We start from the raw sequence: 23898 nt of genomic DNA on the forward strand, positions 1-23898 counted from the left end.
TTGTTTTCCCATAGATATTATTGTGATTGTATGTCCAGGGGCAAAAATATATAGCATGAGAACCTTACATATGGAGTCTGACTGGACATCGCATCTGTACGCCATTGGTTTCACTACAACTTCTGTATCCATTTGTCACTTTGTACATAGGTTGTTGTTCGCCGTCCGTTTGGAGGTTTGGCCAGGTTTGGGCTCCCATCAACCCAAGGAATACAAACTAAAGGCACCCAACACTGCAAACACATTAGTATGGATAACTCCCATTGAACCCATCCTCCATTATTGACTCCAGGATCACCCCTTGATCTTCAGATAAGTACCAAATCTTCTTTTGTACCCTGTTTATATCATAGGCTGGTTTAGACTGGAGTGATTAAGCTCATTCAATGACACCCAGGAACCTTTCAACAGGGAATAGCCAACTATAGGGACAGATGCTAGCCAGTGGATCTCAATGGACGTGACCATCGCAGGGGTACCATGAACCCTTAGACTACCTTAGAACCGGTATCAATACGGGGAATTAGAGACTTACATAGAACCTTCATTTTGAATTTTTTGAAAAACATGTTTTTGCTCTGTTTACCCTTTGTTGTGTTGTTTATAGACAGAAGGGTGAGAAGGATGGATTTCTTGTCCCTCAGGGTCGAAGAGATGTAATCCAGGTCTTAAAACCAGCGTCTCTGTTGTAAATACTGCCCAATGTTTACCCTTTAGGTCTAGGAGTCACCAGGAACCCCCCAGGGGGTGTTCTAGAGGAACAAGTTCCCCATGACACATTCTACCATTTATTAAACTGAGTTGCCATGTGAACCCCAGAAGGGAGAGATATACCTTTTGAAGGGTTAATGGTATTGATTGCTACATACTCTATTGCTGCCTCATTAGGCAAAAACATTCCTCGCTTTCTAGGAAATCCATATTTTCCCCTTTCAAGCAGCCCCCTGAGACCACAAACAAGAAGAGGACCGGTATCTCCAGGATGTCACGAGACTCATTAACACAAAAATGTGTTTGTTTGTTTTCGAGTTGTTTGCTGAGTCCTTTTGTCCCAGCGTTTCCTGCCAAAATATTTGGAAACGTCTTTGGAACAGAAGAAATGTCGCGAATGCCGGAATGCATTAGATAAGTCAGAGGTTTAACTCTCTTTCCTCCTCCTTCATGGATCATGGAGATCATCGTCAGTAAAGCAATGTGTAAAGAAAGATAAACTGAGTCCACGTGAATGAGTGTAAGCTGGAGTGAGGAGGATCCAACTCTGGCTTAAGATAAGCTTGTGTTTTCCAAATGTTTTTCCAGCTGGCCATTGTGCTTCTGTTGACACAAGACCAAAAACTGACCATCAGTGGAGTCCTCTTGATACCTTCATGGAGTCCTTAACTTGGGCTCTTGGCACCTGGTGGCAGGCCTGGTCTTAGGTCCAGCTATGACATCATACCCGCTTCTGGAATCGAAAGGCTTCTCTGGGACGTTGGTGCCAAGTGGCTCAAGTGTGTCCCTCACCTTGCGGCTCTGGGGCCAGCAGCCTCTCTTGCCCCATGGTAGACACTTCAGACCAGGACGAATAATTAGTTAATAGGAGCAGCTCTGTGGCATCGTAATGAATGTGGAACCATCATCTTGGAAGCCATTGGGATATACAGTAAAATATAGGACACTTGACGTTCAGAACTAGGCTGCAGAATTGCAAATCCCCGATGTGTCCTCCTTCCATTGTGTATGAAGAACCCCAGCATCCATCTTCCCTTCAGACCTTCAAGCATTTAGTGATCACTCGTAGGTCTCCGTAATGCTCTCCAAGTCTATATACTGTCTAAACCAGGGGTTCTCAAACTGCGGCCCTCCAGCTGCTGCAGGACTACATCTCCCATACTCCTCAGCCAGCCCCTTAGCTGAAGGAGCATTATGGGAGATGTAGTCCTGCAGCAGCTGGAGGGCCGCAGTTTGAGAACCCCTGGTCTAAACAGAGCAGACAGATAGGCTGAGATCATGGGATTGTGGCTTCCCATCATAAAAGGACCGAGGAGGCTCCAGACATGAGAATAAACATCAGATAAGCAATCGGACGTTCGGTTAAATTCCTTTTGACCTTGAATCTTATTACATGGATTATTGAATAGCGTAGTTTATAAACTGCTTTACCGTTTAATTTACCTGCAGCCCAGCAACACTTACTATTTTTTTTTTTTACATGTTTTCGAGCAATCAATGCTCTTTTCTTCGGAGGGGAAGTATTTCTAGCCCAGAATGCTGCATAAACAAAATTATTTAAAAATTAAAGCGGATATCGAATATATGTCATATGGCGCAATAAAAAGAGGGCGATTTAACCTTAAGTAATGTTTATTGAAAGCACAGGCTGACATTTCATACCGCACTCACTATGGTGTTTTCAAAGAAAAGCATTTGTTGAATATTGAAACTGTAATTTTGTCCCATTTTAGGAAAAATCCCTTTTTCCTCCCCGATACCGTTCTTTCCTCGGCTGAAGCCGCTCTTACCTGCCCTGTGCCCCTCTCTCATCTCCCGATGCCCCTTTTGTTCTCCCCCGATGCCCCTCTAGTCTAAGTGCTCAGAATGTTTGCTGGGTATGAGGGGATCGCAGGGTTCTACAGCCCTAAAAGCCCCGATAATGGGCATAGAAACAGCAGAAATTGGTTTAAAACATTACGTTTAAATAAAATGCACTATTCTTCTAAATGTCTCACTCAGTTACATAAATAACCATCAATAAGTCATTTCCATCAAATATCATAAACTCCTAGAAAAATGGCATATCTGGGGACCACTAAGGGACGCACAGATTTTTTTTTGCCCCATGGCAGGACTGTTCCTCTTAAACAGAGACACTTGGGAGTTATTGTAAGCAAACAAAAGCCATTAACTTGGTAGGAACATGAAGCTCCATTGGGGATGAACATTGTATTTGTTTAAGTGATTGACCCCAAATGTGGCTCACCCCGGCACAAACATTAAGAATAAATTATTATTATTATTCATTTTTTATCAGTTAGGTTTTTTAAGTATTCCTCCAGCATGCATTGGGTTAAAAATTCATAGAAACCCTGCCTAACCTCTCCAAAAGATCTTGCTCGTAATAAATGGGACAGCGGATATTCTGTGAGCCACTAAATAAAATCTGACAGAGAGGGGAAAAAAAGAAAAAAAAAGAAAATTCCAGAATTTCTGGAAATTTCCCCAAATCTGGCTTGTGCGTACAGAGGGCATCGATCTAAGTTTAAATGCCCTGCTCCATGTCTAGCGAGGGCACCCCACCAATTAGCTTCTATGTGATGAGCTCTCGTGATGGCGTCACTGATGAAGAATGTATGTTATTGCAAACACATGTACCGGGCAGGGAACAGTTCATTTTTCCAGACTACATGCCAGGTCGGGGACGGGGGCTGCGGAGAATATTATTCAGCGTTAGACTCCCTGCTAGCTGACTCCTTTCCTAAAAGCTCTCTGGTCTCCTTGCAAGACACCTAGAGGATCCTCCAGCCATTAAATCCCACTTTTCGGTGGCTGCGAAGCCCTCGATTGTCTTATTTTTTTTTTTTGCCCCCTTGCTTCGCTTTTTGCTTCGTGAATGATCTCTGATTTTACTCCCCTTTCTGGTTTCGCCCCTCAGGACAATAAATACCCTTGTTTGTTCCCTGCAGCCCAGGAGGGGTTAAGTATTTTTGGGGTGACGTAGCCTACCAGAAGCGTTCCTTGAAGTTGTCCACGTTTGTATATAGTGGTTTGGTTTTTGAAACCGGAGACGCAGACGGAGCGAGTCTGTCCCGTGCCGAGTCGAGGAGACTGAAGACCCTCCAGGCTAAATTCAAAGGACCCCTGGCAGGGTTAGGGACTAAGGAATGGGCTTTTCTTGCTGTGGACCGGTGTGGCTCTTTCAGTTCTGCATCTTTTACAGATCTTCGCATACCCAAGAGTACCAAGTAAGTGCCCCCCATTGGGGTAATTTGGAGAACTTTCTCCCTGCGCCTCCTTATAAAACTAACATTTCCAGCATTAGCAAACTAAGTACCCCCCAGCTACTATTTGGGGGGTTTCATTCTTCAACACCCCATCTTTGTCCAGTTAATCCTGCTGTGTCTAACACTTCATTTTCTGAATTTTGTCTTTTGGTTTTTTTTGGCTGGGAACACCTAATTGTCATGTGGCACATAAGCAGTCACTGATAGGTTGTTGCCATAGAAAACTGAAAAATTACTTTGTATGTTGTGCTTATGTAAAAAAACCTACAGAGAAGATGTCAGATCTTCTAAGGCTTACTGGCTTAACATAATATAATAAAAGTTTAAAGAGTGGAACAGCACCCTAAAAAAAACATAGTAGCAAGTTTGTTGTGTTTTGGTACGTCTTAAGGCAGAAAGAGCACAATTTACTGATCTCTGTGAATTTGCATTTTTTTTGGATAGCTCATAACGCCTCCATTTTTAAAGTACCCGCTTTTTAATACATACAGAGAAACTTGCTCACCCGCACCCCACCTCCCACTGCCGGTGCCGGCACGATATATTCCTAATCCTCTGCATGTCCTTCCCACGCTTACCAGTTCCTCTTACTGGGATTCATTCTTTATTTTATGGGCAGCATTAAACAATTAGTGGGAAAAAAACCAAAACGTTTTTACTTTTTTACCGTCTTGTTTATTGTAAATAGCAACAAAGTTACAATCCAATGAAAATATTTGTGAAGTCAATTTATTAGGAATTCCGAGGCAGCTTCTAACTACATATATATATATATAGTGTGTGTACTGTATATATATATACTGTGTGTGTGTACTGTATATATATATACTGTGTGTGTGTACTGTATATATATATATATATATATATATATATACTATGTGTGTATACTGTGTGTGTATATATAATATATATATATATTATATATATATATATACTATGTGTGTATACTGTGTTGTATATATATATATATATATATATACTATGTGTGTATACTATATATATATATATACTATGTGTGTATACTGTGTGTATATATATATATATATATATATATATATACTATGTGTGTATACTATATATCATATATATATACTATGTGTATACTGTATATATATATATATATACTATGTTTGTATACTATATATATATATATATACTATGTGTGTATACTGTGTATATATATATATATATATATACTATGTGTATACTGTATATATATATATACTGTGTGTGTATACTGTGTGTATATATATATATATAGTGTGTGTATACTGTGTATATCTATCTATCTATCTATATCTATATATACTGTATATACCATATAGAGTGATGTCTATTAGAGTTGTATAAGTTACTGCCATGAAGATGATGAAATAGTTTATCAGGGAATCTTTTGAATGTTTCTTACCCAATATACACGGAGCGCTGGTGCCATATTTCAAAAACTCTTTAAATTTTCTGGCAAATTGTTGAATACGGAGCAATCATCAAGAAAATCAATGGAACGTCTTGCTGATTGCTTCATATCTAGAATTGTTTATTATTATGATTATTTTATTATTATTATTTATTGTTTTATATAGCGCCGTCATATTCCGTAGAGCTGTACAATGGGTAGACAGGACATAACAAGCAGTATGTAACATAACAATTAGACTTACTGAAACAAGGGGTAAGGCGGGGTCCTGGTCAAAGGAGCTTACAATCTAGAAGTTCATATCCAGAGTTGTTTACGTGCGGAATCGTCTTCATAGAATACTTATCGCTGTCTCATGTTTTTTGTACAGAGTACACGGTCATAAATGAGAACTGTCCCGGAGCCGAGTGGAACATCATGTGTCGTGATTGCTGTGAATATGATCAGATCGAATGTGTTTGTCCAGGGGGCAATTATAAGGTGGGCTACACCATCCCCTGCTGCAGGAACGAAGACAACGAGTGTGACTCATGTCTCATACACCCAGGTAATAAGACCAAGATATTATATGAACTTAGACTGAGTTAATATAATCTTAGTAAAGTGTGTTTGGGTAGGAAATCCCATTTTTCATTAAGAAAGCTTTATATACTAGTTTATAAATATTTTATATTCGGAAACTGTTAATAACACTTTAAACACTTCTCCTGTGTAAAGCTAGAAAGAGTTGTTTTACTGAGAGGGCAGTGGATAAGTGGAGCAGCCTCCCAGCAGAAGTGGTAGAGGCTAATACAGTGAGGGTATTAAACATGCATATGGCTCCCGAATCTAAGACGAGACCAGCGACTGATTAAGGTTTGAGTCTTTACAGCAGGGACATTGGGGCCGAATGGGGCCGATCTGCTGGCAAATTCCATGTTTCTAGGTCTCTCTATGTCAATTTCAGGATGCACGATCTTCGAAAACTGCAAGTCGTGTAACAACGGCTCCTGGGGAGGAACACTGGACGACTTCTATGTGAAAGGAAGCTATTGCTCCGACTGCCGGATCGGCTGGTATGGAGGCGACTGTATGAGTAAGTAGAAGGGGTATTTTTATATAATATTATGATATATTTATATTTATACATTGATATAATTCCCAATACTATCAATAACCGGGAACGAACCCAAGAATTCCCGATCACTCTCCAAAACTCCTCTGCCGGACTTAGCAAGATCCCCGCGGGGCTCCAACCTCAACTTTTTTTTCAAAGTTCCATATTAATACGGACCTTAAAGCACCAAAGATATGGGGGAACTTATATAAAAACTATAAAAACCATAAGCATTAATGTGTAAGCGTTTCGATTTATTTATATAGATTTCAGTGGAATGAAAACTTTTACCCGTACATCTGAGCTTTCATACGGATTCTGACCGTAGCTTGGCTTTTTCTAAATAACAGTCGGTTTTAGCATAAACTGTCTGAATCATCATAAATCAAGCGGTTCGCTTTATTCCATTATTTTTCCCAAAAACGTCATCTCTCGCGCGCAAAATGGATGTTTTTCTCCATAGAGACGAATTCTCAAATCGCACGGATCACGCTGACATCATAGAACGCTTACCCTCCGCAATCACAAACCGCTGTTAATGATCCACAACTCCTATCATGCGTTCGGCTACTTGCAGACTACGATATCCATCATGCGCAACCACATGGCCGAGCATGATGGGAATTGCAGTGTATAGACGATTGATCAGATCGCCAGTGGCTGGGATAGATCGACTTGCCTCCCGCGTGCCCCCACGTGCTTCAGGCTTCCAGAGATATTTGGCTGAGCATGATGGGAGTTGCAGTTTCTAGAAGATTGGAGAATTCTTTTCACTATATGGAAGACAGACTGGTTCTACCTTCAGGCCTTTTATTTAAAAAAAAAAAGGCAATTAATTAGCTTTTTTTTGCCATCCTGATGGAGCAGACAGATTTTTTAATTGCTTACATTCTAACAACTAATTATTCTTGATCAGGCTGCCGTTTTTCTGCGCTCAGGACGTGCTGGCACGGGACGAGACAAGGCTTTGGAAGGTTCTTTGCCGCACTGGCCGTCTGCTCACCTTGGCAAACCACAAACCATTAAATAAATGGATCGTAGCAGTTTAACAGATCGCACAAAAGCGCAAGAGTTTTGCATGCCACGCACACTCAAAAAAGTGCGAGCTAGAACAGCATTTGAGTGCCTTTTCAGCGTCATTCTATCTCTCCAGAGATCCTGGTGGGTTCACTTCACTGCCCCCATTCTTTTTCCTTTTTATTCATACTTTTCTTGTTAAAAAAAATTATTTTCATTCCAACTGATGTTTTTTTTGGCTTCCTAATTCTGACAGTTCTTCATTTATTCACGGCTGCTTCCCGTACTTAAACCCTTTCAGTATAGAGCATTCCAAGAAAGTTCAGAATGTTGTTTTTTTTAATATTAGTAAAAAAAGGACATTAACATTTTTGTAACTTTATCACACTTTGAAAGAATATTAGGCTATTTTCACCCACGGTCATTTATACTGGAAAAAACGGCTCCACGTACAATCTAGCAACCTACTAAAGAATGTTACCGCAATTATTGGCTTAAAAAGAATAGAATGCTTTCCTTCCAGCTCTGTATTAGAATGACAGAACAGGCAACAATTTGTGGTTTCAGTCCAATCCAGCTTGAGAAGCTGCCTCATACTCTACGGAGGCGTCTGGATGACAAAACCAATAAACTATTTTTTTACAGCCAGTCTCAGGTCAGACAGAGGCCAGCCGCACGTGCTCTTTTATGAGTGCATGTGTCTTGTTTTTGTGCATTTGTATCAATTAAATTAAATTAAATGGCAAGATCTGAGCACCGTTAAAGGTGCTACTATATTAGAAGCCATAAATGTTGTAGTTAGCCCAAGATGGGTGCCGGTGACGCCCATCTGGAGATCACAGGGCTTCTCTGGGCTCCTCAGGGGCGGATCCGAGTTCCTAGGTATGATAATGTTACATAATAACAATATATTATGTACAAAAAAAATTGCATGTTTAAACATGCATGGGATAGGCATATGGCTCCTGAATCTAAGACGAGACCAACGACTGATTAAAGTTTGGGTCTTTACAGCAGGAAAATCGGGCGAACTAGAAGGGGCCGAATGGGGGCCGATCTCCTGGCAGATTCTCTGTTTCTATAAAAAAAGAATAATGAACCTTTTTTATATTTTTGTACAAAGTGATGACATAAAGAAGTACGGACCCCATCATCTCTATCATCTCCAGGGAGAACGTTCGATAAACGCAAAGGGACTGTTTAGCTGCCAGAGGTCTCAAGGGGGCGATGAAGAATGCATTTTAACAAATCTATTTCTGTGTCGCTGTTATTTATAGCAAACCTTTCATGAACAGCCCCGTTAACCTCTCCCTCCTGCTCCCCCGAGGTACTAAGAAAGATATGGAACATCATCCGCCAATCAGGCAGCTCTCCTTTTTTTTTTATAATGTTGCCCCTGTTTCCATGGCAACAGCCAAAAAAAAACCCCAACCCATGAAAACAGCAACATCCTCATTTAATGAGGATGTGAACCGCAGGAGATAAGAGAAGAATGTGCGTGGAAATTCTTTATCTCCTTAGAGACTGGAAAAACATCTGATTATTATTTTTTTTTTATATTTATCTTTTCGTTTGATGGCAGCGACAGTAAATCCATTAAATATATAAGATTTTTTTTAATGTATAATACATATTTTTAAGAATTTGGATCCCCCCAAAAAAGGGGTGAAGTCAACAATGAATCCCTTCTATTTTAAGCTGAAATTTTTTTTTGAGCCGCCATTGCCCTGATTTAGGAAGAAATTCCAGTAGTGATTTAATATCACAAAGATTTATCCTTGATCCATACATTTTGGAGAAAGCAGCCTAAAAATCTAAATCCTGATTATATTACGTAATACATGATAGATCGTATCAGCTACCCATCTTCCGACACGTTCATTTAAACTTGGCTTTGAAACTCCCTTGCTCAGACTGGTTGGCAGCTACGGGGTTAAGTAAGAAATCCGTACACAGTATGAACGCTGAAGAATTGTGACACGAGGGTGATGCGGGGGACATAAAAGCCTGCCACGCGAGTCAGTAAAATGTACAAACACAGTCACTGCCTCGAGTTTAATTAGCTTTTCTTTTAGATGCGATTAGCCCAGGGAAACAAACATCAAAAGCCAACACAGAATACGGAGGTAGCCGGGAGAGCGATCCGGGCGGCACCGTCACTCTCTTTAGGAAAATATATCCACCCGTTCTTGTTCAAGTTAAAGAACAGGCAATCCTCGGGACTGAACTCCCACCATTACCGTATACAGCGCTGGGGGTTATATTACTGTATACAGCGCTGGGGGGTTATATTACCGTATACAGCTCTGGGGTTATTACTGTATACAGCGCTGGGGGGTTATATTACTGTATACAGCTCTGGGGTTATTACTGTATACAGCGCTGGGGGGTTATTACTGTATACAGCGCTGGGGGGTTATATTACTGTATACAGCGCTGGGGGGTTATATTACTGTATACAGCGCTGGGGGTTATATTACTGTATACAGCGCTGGGGGGTTATATTACCGTATACAGCTCTGGGGTTATTACTGTATACAGCGCTGGGGGGTTATATTACTGTATACAGCTCTGGGGTTATTACTGTATACAGCACTGGGGGTTATATTACTGTATACAGTGCTGGGGGTTATTACTGTATACAGCGCTGGGGGGTTATATTACTGTATACAGAGCTGGGGGTTATATTACTGTATACAGCACTGGGGGGTTATATTACTGTATACAGCGCTGGGGGGTTATATTACTGTATACAGCGCTGGGGGGTTACATTACTGTATACAGCGCTGGGGGTTATATTACTGTATACAGCGCTGGGGGGTTATATTACTGTATACAGCTCTGGGGTTATTACTGTATACAGCGCTGGGGGGTTATATTACTGTATACAGCTCTGGGGTTATTACTGTATACAGCGCTGGGGGGTTATTACTGTATACAGCGCTGGGGGGTTATTACTGTATACAGCGCTGGGGGTTATATTACTGTATACAGCACTGGGGGTTATATTACTGTATACAGTGCTGGGGGTTATTACTGTATACAGCGCTGGGGGGTTATATTACTGTATACAGAGCTGGGGGTTATATTACTGTATACAGCACTGGGGGGTTATATTACTGTATACAGCACTGGGGGGTTATATTACTGTATACAGCGCTGGGGGGTTATATTACTGTATACAGCGCTGGGGGGTTATATTACTGTATACAGCGCTGGGGGGTTATATTACTGTATACAGCACTGGGGGGTTATATTACTGTATACAGCGCTGGGGGGTTATATTACTGTATACAGCGCTGGGGGGTTATATTACTGTATACAGCGCTGGGGGGTTATATTACTGTATACAGCGGCATCCAAAAGATATTAAAAAGTAGTATTTTCCACACTGTGAAGACCCCTACTGGAACAAAGATCCCGTGGTTGTTTACGGCGTGTACGTTGCGGGTGAGGATGACGTTGTGATGTCCGCACGTGGAAATCGACAGTTTTCTTTTCTCCACTTTCAGTCGCAGCTACTTCTCTCGTTATAAGGAAGATCGGAATATATTTTGTTAATCGCTGTAACACTTTCTATGTTTCGTTGTTTCTTTTTAGGGTGCGGTGAGGTTATTCAGTCGCCCCGCGGGGAGATAATGCTGGAGAGTTACCCGTTTAACGCACACTGCGAGTGGAGCATCCAAGTGACCCCTGGATACACAGTGGAACTTAGGTACATAAGGACCTCATTTTAAAAGAAAGACATATTTGCCAATAGCCTTGATTTGTTTAGAAAAGTCCTGTTGTCAGCACTAACGGCAACAACAAAATAGGGAATGTACATGCGCAACCTGGGCAGGAAAGAGGCAGTACATGGGCTTACCTTCCATATAAATCATATACCTTCTTCTCCAAAAGCTTTGCACATGTCAAATAAAATAAAACTGAGCTTTTAAGACCTCTGAGGTCCATTTTTCAGATGCGAGCACTTAATAGGAGGGCATTTCTTAAAAGGTGACCTCAATTCTGTTTTTATTGTCCAGGAAACGATGAGTTAAATCTATGCAATGTGGCATAGAAAAGGTTAAGGCAGTAAAGCCGTGTAGGAGAGAGCAGGCGGAGAGCGAGTCCCAGGTCTGATTATCCTGCCGTGCCCCTTTCAGGACAATTACTATGATTACACGTTCCAATTTATACAATTGCTTCTGTAAGCTTTGAAATGAAATTTGGCGTCGGAACGCGTGAGATGCCTTCACCTGCTCGATGATGGGAAGGGACCTCCCAGAAAATGTGCAGCTACAATGCGGGGAGACCTCCACAGTCTCACCTCATTATCACCTCATTAGCCGAAGCTATTTTATTCTCATTTACTTTAAATGTTTTTTTTTTTCTCCAAGCGTTATTTCACCGGTTTCACCAACCTTCTGTAATCCAGATGCACAGCAAGATGCTAATCAGTGAAATGCGTAGGGGGGGGACCCCGTTACTTTCTACAGATATTATGACACCGCAGCGTTCAGCTACTGTGTTTCCAGCAATGTAACTACTACTAGACTTCCCTTGCTCTACCACATGTTTTGTTGATGATGATGATGTAGTGGGAAGTTTCTATTCCCGTGCTTCCCATTCATGGTCCATCTCTGTTGAGACCCTGGGTGATTACCACAGAGGCAGTCCCTGCAGTTACCCCAATGGATGAGGCAAGCCAATCAAGAGACTGCCTGTGAGGCAATCTGGGCGCCAGAGTTTGTTGGTGATTTTGGGCCCTTTGGTTCTTTTTTGAATGATATTGAGGGCAGAATGGGTTATGCATCAAGTATCTTAGTCCTACTGTTCATAGCTGAAAGTAAGTGTGTGTGGACACCTCAGGGGACGGTGTTCCTAAGAGCACAACATTTCATAGGCTGCTCTTATCTGTCATAACCACACCCCCTCGGAACCTTATAGTTGCAGCCTTGCTATTAGCAACATATATTTCTGATATAACTAAGTCTATTCATGTAGTTTCGTATAGTTATGCAGTTTGACTGACACTGCGGGAGTGGTTGGTATCATAACTGAAATGTATATATATATATATATATATATATATATACATATATATATCTTTTTAAGAAGAATCATAAAATGCTTGGTCCAGTGTATAGTTTGATGAGAGACGTGAATAGAGTGTTTCATATTCTAGTAGAAGGATGTATCTTGAGATGGATTCCATTCTTTTGTTTTTGGAGCAGTAACAGGTTTATAGGAGTCAGTCAGGTGCATTTTAGCTTTCTGTTTCCAAAATAGTTTAGGAATATTTTTTTTTTGAGCTTCGTAAAACTCAATTCCCTGGAAAGTGGATTTCTCAAGACAAAATAAGCTTTTACACCATCATTTAAATGCTTGGCCCCGTTAGTGCTTGTGGCCTGGATCTGACGAAGGGTTAATTGGTTTCAAAAAGCAGTTGTGTTTAGTTAAGGAGACGGCATCTCGTCGCTGAACTTACCTTGGCTGCGTCTTTCTGCTCTTAATTAAACACCTCCTAAGCGGCTCTGCGCCGTATTAATAATGACACATATGAATTATTAAAAGTCCCCGGCTCGGTACTGAGTCATCGCTTAATATGTGGTACATCGGGATCAGATTAATAACACGCAGCGCTCGCAAAGACGCCGGGAGATGAGAAATGATACAGAGAGGCCAACGAAGGATCTTCGGGTCCTTCAAGAAGCTGCCGCCGAATCTCTCTTTTATTAAAATCGCAATATTAAGTTCGCTGCAATTTACGCTTATCCGTATCCGTCATCCGCAGGGGTTCAGTCCCTCATACAGCCAGAATTTGATTTCATGCCATGCACTTAACCCCTTAAACTCCCGCTGGTTAAAGGGGAACCGTCATTGTCCTCAACAACAACAACAAACAGCAACATTAATTACCAGCGGCGGAGAGATTAACAAAAATGGATACTTGTGGTGGGATTTCCATTTCCAATACGTATGTTTTTTAATTTGATATATAAACACTATTACATAGGTATATTGTAGGTATAGAAATGTAAAATGTAAGCTTTTGGTGGAAAGTGACGAACGCCCCCTTTAAGAAATAAGTATTATTATTATTATTTTTTTTTTTTTTGTTTGTTTTATATAGCGTCATCAAATTCCGTATTATAGCGCACTCAGGTGGACTTTAGATACAAGTCAACTGAAATGTCAAGAATTGGTGACAGCCTTAAACCCAAGTTCACCCATGTCAAGCTCACGTTAATTTCAGCAGAGACATGGTAGTTCAATTGAACATTATCGTTCAATTGAACATGTGGAATGTGCATGATCTGAGTTGTTGAATTTTGTAATTCTACCTAAATTTAGGTGAAAAATTGAATGTTTTGCCATTTGCTGCCTTCGAGGTTCGAGAGTTTGGTCTTAATGGGGACCAGTAGGTAGATATGGGTGACTCAATGGTTGTCTTTGGCTTCATCAAGAGATATGAAAGACAATTATATTCTGTAATTCAACAGTCTTGTTGACAGTCAGCTTTTGTGGTTGGAACAAGTCAATATGACTTAATTGAAACAATCTCACTAATGCATTTGCCGCTTTGATTTGGGACAGGTTTGCGATGCTGAGCATAGAGTTTGACTACATGTGTCAGTACGATTACTTGGAGGTCCGTGATGGGGATAACGTGGACGCCAAGGTGATCAAACGTTTCTGCGGAAATGAGAGACCTCTGCCTGTCCGCAGTTCTGGGAACTCCTTACATCTCCTCTTCCGATCGGATGGATCAAAGAACTTTGATGGATTCTATGCCACTTTTGAAGAACTCACAGGTGCCTCTGACCAAATGTCTCAAGGTATTAAGTAACGAATACATTCTGGGGTATGTCATCCTGATTTCGAACACATGAATAGCAGAATCACAAATCCCAGAATGGTGAAGGAATGGGATCTTCTTCAATAAATTAGCGGAATAACGTTCCTTCTCGGACAACTGCATTCTTTGATCTGAAATGGAATTAATAATTAGGATTCCAATATTAACCAAAGTTGATGAAATGGGGATTCCGTCCATCTGAACATAGCATGATCCTTGTGGTTTTCTGGTATCAGTAAATGTACTCTACTGACTTCTGATGTAACCAAGTTAGCGTGAGCATTGGAAAACCAACTGGTTGGCTAACACGTGATTAGTAAATAGCAGTTAGTGGCTTAGTAAATATAGCACTATGGGAAATGATGTGATTCCTGGGGTTCTAAAGCCTTGTGCTTCCGGCTGGATTGTGAAAATATAAGTTTGACTGTTTTGTGTGTTGCAGTGTGCTCATCCTCTCCGTGTTATCATGATGGTACATGTATTATTGAGAAGGCTGGCTCCTATAAGTGTGCATGTCTGGCTGGCTACACGGGAAAACACTGTGAAAATGGTGAGTTTCATACACAATATATTGAGGTCACCCTAATGTTCCATGTGCTAGGTGATAGAAACCATTTTTTCAGTTTGGCAGCCAATATTGGTGTCCAAACCATGAAAGATATACCAAGGACAGCTACACCTGTCCTCAACCCGTTATTGACTGCTACAATGCTAGGATGAGGACAAATTCCAACTGGAGTGCTACAAAGTAACCTTTCCTTCCCTACGTGTTCCAAACTCAAACTCTTCCATTTGAGTTTAATGAGCTGCATTCTCTCGATGAATAGGTTAATGAAAAATGTATTTAGTCGTAAACTGTAGGGCTTTCAACATATCAAACGATCCAAAAGGCCACATCTTGGAGAGAAATGCAGTGTTCCAGTCATGTCCGCCATTACTAATGTAAATGCATAGCCCCTTTATTGACTTTTTAATCTGTAACGCCCTGAGATTTGTGTTGTGTTTTCGTTTCAAAGAAGCCCCTCGATTGAGATGAAGGGACGGGGTCAAGTTTATTTTACCCGCTGATGGAATATCGGGAGAGAGTAATAATACAGCTGCCATCTCATGAGTTAACATCAGTAAACACGAAGGTATCCTTGACTGTACTGAAAGGTCAGATGAAGCATATCAGCCAAACGCTGTGAGCATCTGCATACAGACAGATAGCAAGGTCTTCTCTTCCCCGCAGCTCAGGTCCCCGTAGGGCAGCCGAGCAACTTGTTTACACATCACAGGTGATTGACAGCAATAAAAACCCAGTGGTCTCCCCCAAATGGGACTGGGGAAGCTTTCTAGTCAATGGGAGAGAGGAAGATAAGATACACGTCTATGGTGGGACGTCGGAGGGATGGGATAAATAAATAAAAAATTAAAATGTATATTTAGAATTTATTTTATCTAAGGAAAGTAAAGAACTGTGTCTAAACGTGTTATAGATTAGTATTCACAAAAATGATAACTTTTATAGCGAAATTGCAGGTATTTGATACCCAATTGTCCAATTGCTAGAATATTGCAAAAAATTGCTAATTTTTACACCTAGAATGTTTTTTGTTTCTCTTAGTACATATCCTGTGAATATCTCCATCCGCAGCCAGCAGAAGGCATTCGTTGCAATTTATTAGGACATTAAGAAACGTGTGTTTCATTATTAATGATCGGCGCACATAAACATTTCACAGACATAATATTCATTCATTATAAAATCCAGATGTTTTCTGTCACTCTCTATAGACTCAAACCATCATTCATGAGCACACCACAGAATACCGTAGAATATTATTCATTCATTGACTTTGCATAGTATATGATGCAGAGCAATGTACAGGAGCTGAGAATGTTTGCTGGGTATGAGGGTATCATCTGGCGTGGACTGGCCATATGGCACATCGGGCAAATGCCTGGTGGGCAAGGCCAGACCGGTGATCACAAGGAGGCCCTGGCACTTTAAGGACGACAGTTGGATATCCGTGGCCATGGTATTACAGATCAAAAAATTCACAATAATATGTACAAAAAAAAAGTCTTTTGTCAACAAGTGTTTTGTCAATTTTGCCTCTGAACATAACTTATGTTACTTATGTTTCTCCGTGTTAGTTTTGGAGGAGAGGACCTGTAAAGATCCAGGTTCTCCACTGAATGGTTACAGAAAGCTGCCCGAAGAGGTAGATCTGAGACATGGAAACCATTTAAAGATCGGCTCCATCGTCCGTTACTTTTGTAATAATTCTTATGTACTCAGCGGAAACCAAGAAAGAACCTGTTTGGAAGGAGGAAACTGGTCTGGGAAGCAACCGATCTGTATTAAAGGTACGCCATCGGATTGTCATATTAGGACATCTGAACATTCCGACAATGGAATCCCCCCAATCAATGTAAAATAGCATTGTGGGTGGGGCTTGGATTGAAAGGAACAAATGACAATAGAATCTGGGTGAAGTTATCTACTTAGCCACACCCATTTTTTTTTTACTATTATGTGGTTAGTTATAACACATTGATGATATATATATGGACATTTGCTTTATCACATGTGTTTTTGGTAAAATGTAACTTTTTCGAGGATATGACATGTGATTCCAAGTCCTATGTCATATCCTCGGTTTTAACGCTGTCACTCGAGTGACCTCATAGACAAAGATAATACGGAGTATAGAGTATGTAGAGTATTTAGATATTGTGTAACTAGGACAAACAAATTAAAATAAGACAACACTACCGCCTCTTGGTGATACCTATTTTACCGTTTTAAGTATGAGGTTCATTAGCTTATTAACAACTATTTTTGTTTCTTTTTTACTGTTGGTTTTAACAAAAAAAGCAGCTGGATGATCGTTATGGGTTCTACCGAGGAGGGCTGCCTATGCATTTTAATTAGTACTTTATTAGGTGCTTTTAAAAAGCCATTAGTTTTTAGCTATTAGAACCAAATGTGCGGTTGCTCGGTGGAACAGAACCTATTAAAATCGGCATTAACTGATATTTCACCCCTTTAGGGCCAGAGGAATAAAAAGGTTGAATGATGGTGTGAAAATAAATACATTGTACACATTTATTATTCAATATATTAAGGGGAAAATAATATCTTGCATCTAAAGGAGTATTTGAGCATAGAAGGGGTTAACCAGCTGCAGGCCCCGGTTTTCCGTCGGAGCCGCACACACACCATTATCCGGATTACACATGTCCAGCAGGGTAAATTGGAAGTGGATATTCTCAGTATAATTCCATTTTCATTTCAAGTCAAATCCAATGAATAATCAGAAGAATACGTTTAAGGCTTTGCTATCTCCCCCTCCCTCTTTCGGTGTCAGGATTAGGGACATTGGGAGCCAATCAGAATGCTCCGAACCAGCAGATGAGGTTGTTTTGTCCAATCCGAAATGTGAGTTCAGGAAATAACACAATTTGTTTCATTGTTACAGCTCTTGTTACAGTACGTGGCGTTAAAGTTGCTTCTAGGGGTCATATGACTGTGAAAATGAAGTGTGCTGTCATTTTGTGGTTTAACCCTTGCGTTTTAGCTTCTGATCAAGGCAAGCCCTTGTCCTTGGCCAAGTGGAACTCAGCCTTAAACCCAGGTTCACCCTTGTCAAGCTCACATTAACTTTAGCAGAGACATTGTAGTTCAATTGAACACTATAGTTCAATTGAGCATGTGGAATGTGCATAATCGTTGTTGTTGAATTACAACTTCTGAGTGCCAGCTTACACTGGGTGGTCCAGCAGAGAATCAACCGAATTCTGATGTTTCAACTTTAAAATGTTTTGTAAGCCAACCCAACAATGGCAATAAAAAGTTATATATCTGACTGGTTCGATTTGTAGCCACAACATACTTTTTAATTACATATTTTGTAAACAGCACCTGACTTTTCTCTTAAAACCTAAATGATCCGTTATTTGTTTTTTGTTTTTTTTTTAGCTTGCAAGGAACCTAAGATCTCCGACTTGGTGCGTCAGAAAGTCCTTCCGTCACTTGTCCAATCGCGGTGAGATTATCCCCTATTCATTTATAGCTCAATTGCCGCTGCTCCTTGCGATCTGTTCACCTGATGAAATATCATTATTTTATTCTTCTAAAAGGACGGTGTTTTTTTTTCCCCCCAGAATAATCTGCCCTCATGTCAAACCTTTATCCGTTTTCTTTTTTAAGTCCTGTTTCTGAAGACGAGCTTGGCCCACACGGTCTGATCTCTTGTCGTCTCCAATGGAACATCGGGCATCATTTGATCCTCTTAAGAAAAAGTTTTAGAATAGGAGATCAATGTGCTTTTGGCACAAGTCTGAACTCCTCCCTTTTTTTCTTTACAATGTTTTTAGAACTATTTAAACAGAAATTTTACCCAAAATTCAAACAAATCATAAAAGTATATAGTATTTTCTACCAACAGCCTTCTTCTTATGTATGATTATATCGGCAAATACATAAGTCGTGGGGCGACCATCTTCCTTTTTCTAGCAGCCTACAGAGGCGTTTGAAGCTATTGGTTTATGGGATGATGGGTAAAAACATTCACAGAAATTCTTAAATTAGCGGTAAATGTCACTTTGCGCTCCACGGATACTTTAGGCGGAAAAAAACCCAGTTTCCGAGTGATTTCCGCAGCCATTTAAGTCATGCTGTGACGTTTCTGCAATCCTTTCAGATGTCACCATGAGGTCTTCCTGAATACTCCTCCCAGGAGAAAAGTTACGCTATTCGCCCAGCTTCATTATTAGATAGAAATACAGTTGTTACGTTCCATTAGAATGTTATGAAAGTGCTTCCTCTTGTGACGTCTTCTGTAAAGACGATATGGGAAGCCGGCGTTATATTGCCGGACACTTTTTTCTTTTGTCCTCTGAGATTTGACCGCAGTTGTCCCGTTTGTTTGTGCAGGGAGACCCCGCTTCACCAGTTATACTCATCCGCGTTCACCAAGGAAAAGAAAAATGACATATACCCCACGAAAAAGCCCGCTCTCCCTCCCGGGGAGCTCCCCCAGGGGTATCATCATCTACACACGCAGCTCCAGTATGACTGCATATCTCCATTCTACCGGCGCATCGGGAGCAGCAGGAGAACCTGTCTGAAGACGGGGAAGTGGAGCGGACGAGCCCCATCCTGCATCCCTAGTATGTCCCACTTTGACCCTTCCTACAGATATGATACGTAGGACCCATCGTCCAAAGAGTTCCATTCAGTTGTTGTTTATGAAACTGGGGCTGGGTAACCCCATAGCTCCTTAGCCCTGGTATTTTATAATACCTAATCCTGATGTCTACCTGTACATGGCGTTTCTAACCCTGATGTTTATCAAGCAACGTTTCCCAGACTGGGTTTTCTTACATAAAACCGTCATATTGACGATTTGATTGTTAAAGGCTGTCGGATGGGTACGGACCTGGTGTATTGTATTCTAGGCAGTCAATTGTAGGTGTAGAGAAAAGAGGACGTTATCCCCCTACCCTAAAAATTATTTCACTGAAAAATTAGGAAAGATATAGAATTACCCATATAAAGAGTGCTTTATTATATGGGATAGGGTTTGGTAGTCTTTATACCCAACAGAACGTTATGGGTTCATTCGTACGCCGATTTGGAATCAATCAGGGGGAAAAACAAAACCTACATTTGGAATGAGGTCACTCATTTTTAAAATATTTCTTTGTGTTATCGCTTTTTTCATCTTTGTTATTTTGATCCCAAAAATCCATTAGATTTAAAAAAAAATGATATATATATAAATGGAATAAATAAATTATATATATATATATATATATATAATTAAATGGGTCTTTGGATTCAAAATTACAAAGCGATAATACCAAGAAATTGTTTTTTTTTTCAATAAAATTAATAAAATAAATAATATATATATACATTTTTGACATGGATTAATTGGCTCTTCATTTTCTCTGCTTTCGCAGTTTGCGGAAAACTGGAAAACGTCAGCATTTCCAAGGTAGCCGAGACGAGGTGGCCTTGGCAGGCGGCTCTTTACCGAAGATCTAACGGCGTAAAAGACGTCAATTTGAGGAAAGGCTCCTGGGTTCTGGTGTGCAGCGGCGCTCTGCTGAACGAGCGCACGGTGGGAATAGCAGCTCACTGCGTGACCGATCTGGGCAAGAGTTCCGTCATCAAGGTGTCCGACCTGAAAGTTGTGCTGGGAAAATTCCACCGAGACGAGGACCGCGAAGAAAAGAGCCAGCAGCATTTACGTGTTAGTAACCATGGCAACTGGGATTATGGATGAATAAGACCTGTGTAGCAACTACCGTTCACATAGTGAGCCGCCTGATCCTCACAGCCGCGTCTGGGGAATAATAGATTTTGTTGAGAACAAGAACCTTATGGTTTAAAATCACAAGGATTATTTTGAAAAACACACAAAAAATATGATTATTAAAAAAAAAAAGAAAAAAGAAAACCTCCAAAAAATCTATACATTTTTAGCTACAATGTTGTTCATATTATTTATGGCCTCAGTCCAACCTTCTCATCAAATATTTTATTTACGTCCGTTATATCGGGAACTTAGAATTGGGTAGTGTTAGAAAACAAACAATAATAAAAAACGATAGGTTTAGATAAACCGGGTGTGATAATTTAATAGGAGTTCCTAAACCGAAATAATTAGCAAATGTATTGTTTTTTTTAATTGTATCTTCTGTTTTCCACCTGCAATTGAAAAAATTTACACTTAATCTTAATTTCTGTTGAGCCGCATTCTCACACCGCGGTATGGGGCATATAACGGCTTTGACCAGGGCAGAGGATTCCATGGCTCCCAACTGTCTCGTTTTGCGCGGAACAGTCCTAATTTTGCCACTCTATCCCACTTTCCCGCTGAGCTCTACCTCTGTCCCGACTTCATTCTGTGGTGTGGCCCCCGGCTGGATATGCTGGACTGGATAAAGTGCGTCCCGTCATATTGAGCCGTCTATCACGCTTACGCCAGTAGGCAGCCTGGAAGTGCCAGGGCGGCCTCATCACCCCATAGTCCGGCCTTGTAGGCCCTTAGTAGGCCTTTAGTAGATTTATTTTGGTAAATATGCTTATATAAACTACCCGCCTGCCACTATACTGTTAAAGGGAACAGGCTTATCAGATTATCAATTTTTTTCAAATGTTTCGAGGTTATTACTTATATTCGTTCAAAGGAGCCTTCAAGGTGTTCTTCTCACTCGATGTGTTTTATATATATTTTAAATTTAATATAAAAATTATTGTCAAAAAGCAATTTGAAAAAGATATTTGTCTCAAAATCAATTTCAATTCTTAAAAAAAAAAACAACAACAACAAATACATCCGTCAAACATTATTATTTCAGAAAACAGGAAGAAAACAATATCGTTTCTGTTCTAATACGGTGGATATATTTAGTGAAAATGTTTATTAATCTGTTTGTGTTTCTTTTCTTTCTTGAGTTAGAGACTCATATAAAGAAAACGCAAGGAGAGGAGAAGAAGTTGAGAATGTTGACCTTTACTTGATGCTCCTCAAACTTTTTTTCTCTTAAAATTTAAAAATATTAAAATTAAATTCAAATTTAAAAATATTAGCATGTGGCCAATGGATTGGCATTAACAAAAATGAGTGAGATTGAGTTCTGTGCCTAAACTTGTGGTACTTTTCTCAGATTTCTGCGCTGATCGTGCACCCAAACTATGACCCGATCCTGTTGGATTCCGACGTTGCTGTCATCAAGTTGCTGGACAAGGCTAGAGTGAGCGATCACGTGCAACCCGTGTGTCTCACCTCGGAGCTGGGGTCACCAACAACCAACTACGAAATAGTCATCAGCGGCTGGAGGATCCTAGTTGACCCAAAGGTTCCAGGCTACAAGAACGAGACGATTCGAGCTGGGGTAGTGGAGCCTGTGGACTCCATCCTGTGCGAGCAGCAGTATGAGGAGAATGGTATCTCCGTAAGCGTGACAGAGAGCATGTTTTGTGCCAAGCAAGCACCAGGAACGTCTTCCAGTATCTGCCCTTCAGAGACTGGTGGGATTGCCACCGTGCTGCTGCCAAGCACGACATCACCTGAAGGGACCTGGCACCTTCTAGGACTGGTCAGCTGGGGCTATGACAAGACCTGCAGTCGGGAACTATATACTGGATACACAAAAGTGGTCGCTTTTAAGGAGTGGCTTGAAAAAAATTTGAAATAAACATAAAAAGGTTTGGCGGACCTACTAATGGCCTCCGTTGGACATCATAAGACGAGCCGGGTTAGTCGCAGGAGTAAATTGCTTTGATTTCCAAACTTTTTAAGGACAGATACTAGCAGAAATATCATTCATCTCAGCATGTATATCTAGACTTATTGAGTATCTTCCCGGATATTCTAGTTATCGCATACCATAGGAACATAGCTAAAGATCCTCTTCGCCTCTGGTCCCAGATATGAGAAGTGTATGATGGAGCGCGGCATAACCTATAAAACCTATTCATCGGTGAATGATGTCTATAGGATGAGATACAGAGAAATTTTGGATCATGATTCCTCAATAGGTACTTTTGTAATGGTTTATGGGCGGCATTTGGTTTAGCAGATTTATAATTGTCAGGGCTGCGTTCTACCAAGTTGATGAATATGGGTTATGGTTCCCCTATAAGCCTGTCCTCAGGATGCATGGGATTCAGGAAGGTCAAAAGAAATCTTGTTGTATCCCACACCTAGGAGATAAGAGTTGAGGGGTTCTTGGAATAGCCTTTTAGCAGAGGTGATTTTATCTGAAAAACTCTTGGATAAACCAACCAATTAAGTAAGTAGGATACTGGATGCTCAAAACCGTAGGGAATTGTTCCGGCCAAAGACAATGCAAACATTGTTATATCCATTGGTTTTAAAGGACCACCGAGGAACGTAGCTTGTTCATTCCAAATGTTGTCTTTTGTTGATAGGAAGAGGCAATCCTTCTCAGGTCACATTATACCAATATAGGTTTTAAATAGCGATTAGAGGCAGGGAGATATATATATATATATATATATATATATATATATATATATATATATACAGAGGATATGACGAACTTCAATACACCAAAATAAGTCCACATTTGCCATACTATAATACACTGCATTTTGCAACGATGAGATAGTAGCTTTGATTCACTTGACGGTATGTCCTGGGGCTAAGATATTTAGAAAAAAAGGAGCAGAATAATGGGTTTTAACGGCAACGAGCCTGCTCTGCCTATAGAAATCGCAATTGGTCTCTGTGGGGTATTGTATATTAGTAATGAGTGTCATAATGGGGAAAAAAGCCTTTGTTTCATGAAGAAAACATCCATTCCATTTGGAACCCTGATGACAGGTTAATAAAAGCATCTACAAATGCAATATCGCATTAGAACTCCTAAAGCTACCTTATTATTACATGGTTAGGGGTTTCGGCTATCAATCATTGTGGATTTGCTATCGTAAAAAAAATTAAATATATATATATATAGAGGTGGCTGGAAAAAGTGGGGCTTTTATATAAATGTGATACTGTAGGGTTCTGTTGATCAT

General features: G+C 40.4%; 1 protein-coding gene across 1 annotated transcript; it reads left to right on the forward strand.

Moving 5' to 3' along the window:
- The first annotated feature begins 5814 nt into the window (after positions 1 to 5814).
- On the forward strand, positions 5815 to 22550 carry LOC149280181 (inactive serine protease PAMR1-like). The gene is made up of 10 exons (XM_089500734.1): positions 5815 to 5944; positions 6344 to 6472; positions 11111 to 11225; positions 14090 to 14307; positions 14794 to 14901; positions 16491 to 16703; positions 18319 to 18385; positions 19276 to 19511; positions 20307 to 20599; positions 22020 to 22550. Exons 1-10 carry the CDS (start codon positions 5815 to 5817, stop codon positions 22548 to 22550), a joined length of 2040 nt encoding a protein of 679 aa, XP_089356860.1.
- Positions 22551 to 23898: the final 1348 nt, after the last annotated feature.

Source organism: Sceloporus occidentalis, unplaced genomic scaffold (genome assembly GCF_023333645.1).
Source record: "Sceloporus occidentalis isolate IW3139 unplaced genomic scaffold, rSceOcc1.0.p SCAF_158, whole genome shotgun sequence".
Classification (NCBI taxonomy): domain Eukaryota; kingdom Metazoa; phylum Chordata; class Lepidosauria; order Squamata; family Phrynosomatidae; genus Sceloporus; species Sceloporus occidentalis.

What these genes read in the sequence shown, in the direction of transcription:
- LOC149280181 (XM_089500734.1), top strand. Translation starts at nt 5,815, where the DNA reads ATGTGTCGTGATTGCTGTGAATATGATCAGATCGAATGTGTTTGTCCA. An exon ending in GGGAAAACACTGTGAAAATG is followed by an intron (nt 14,902 to 16,490) that starts GTGAGTTTCATA and finishes TCTCCGTGTTAG; the next exon opens with TTTTGGAGGAGAGGACCTGT. An exon ending in CCGTCACTTGTCCAATCGCG is followed by an intron (nt 18,386 to 19,275) that starts GTGAGATTATCC and finishes TTGTTTGTGCAG; the next exon opens with GGAGACCCCGCTTCACCAGT.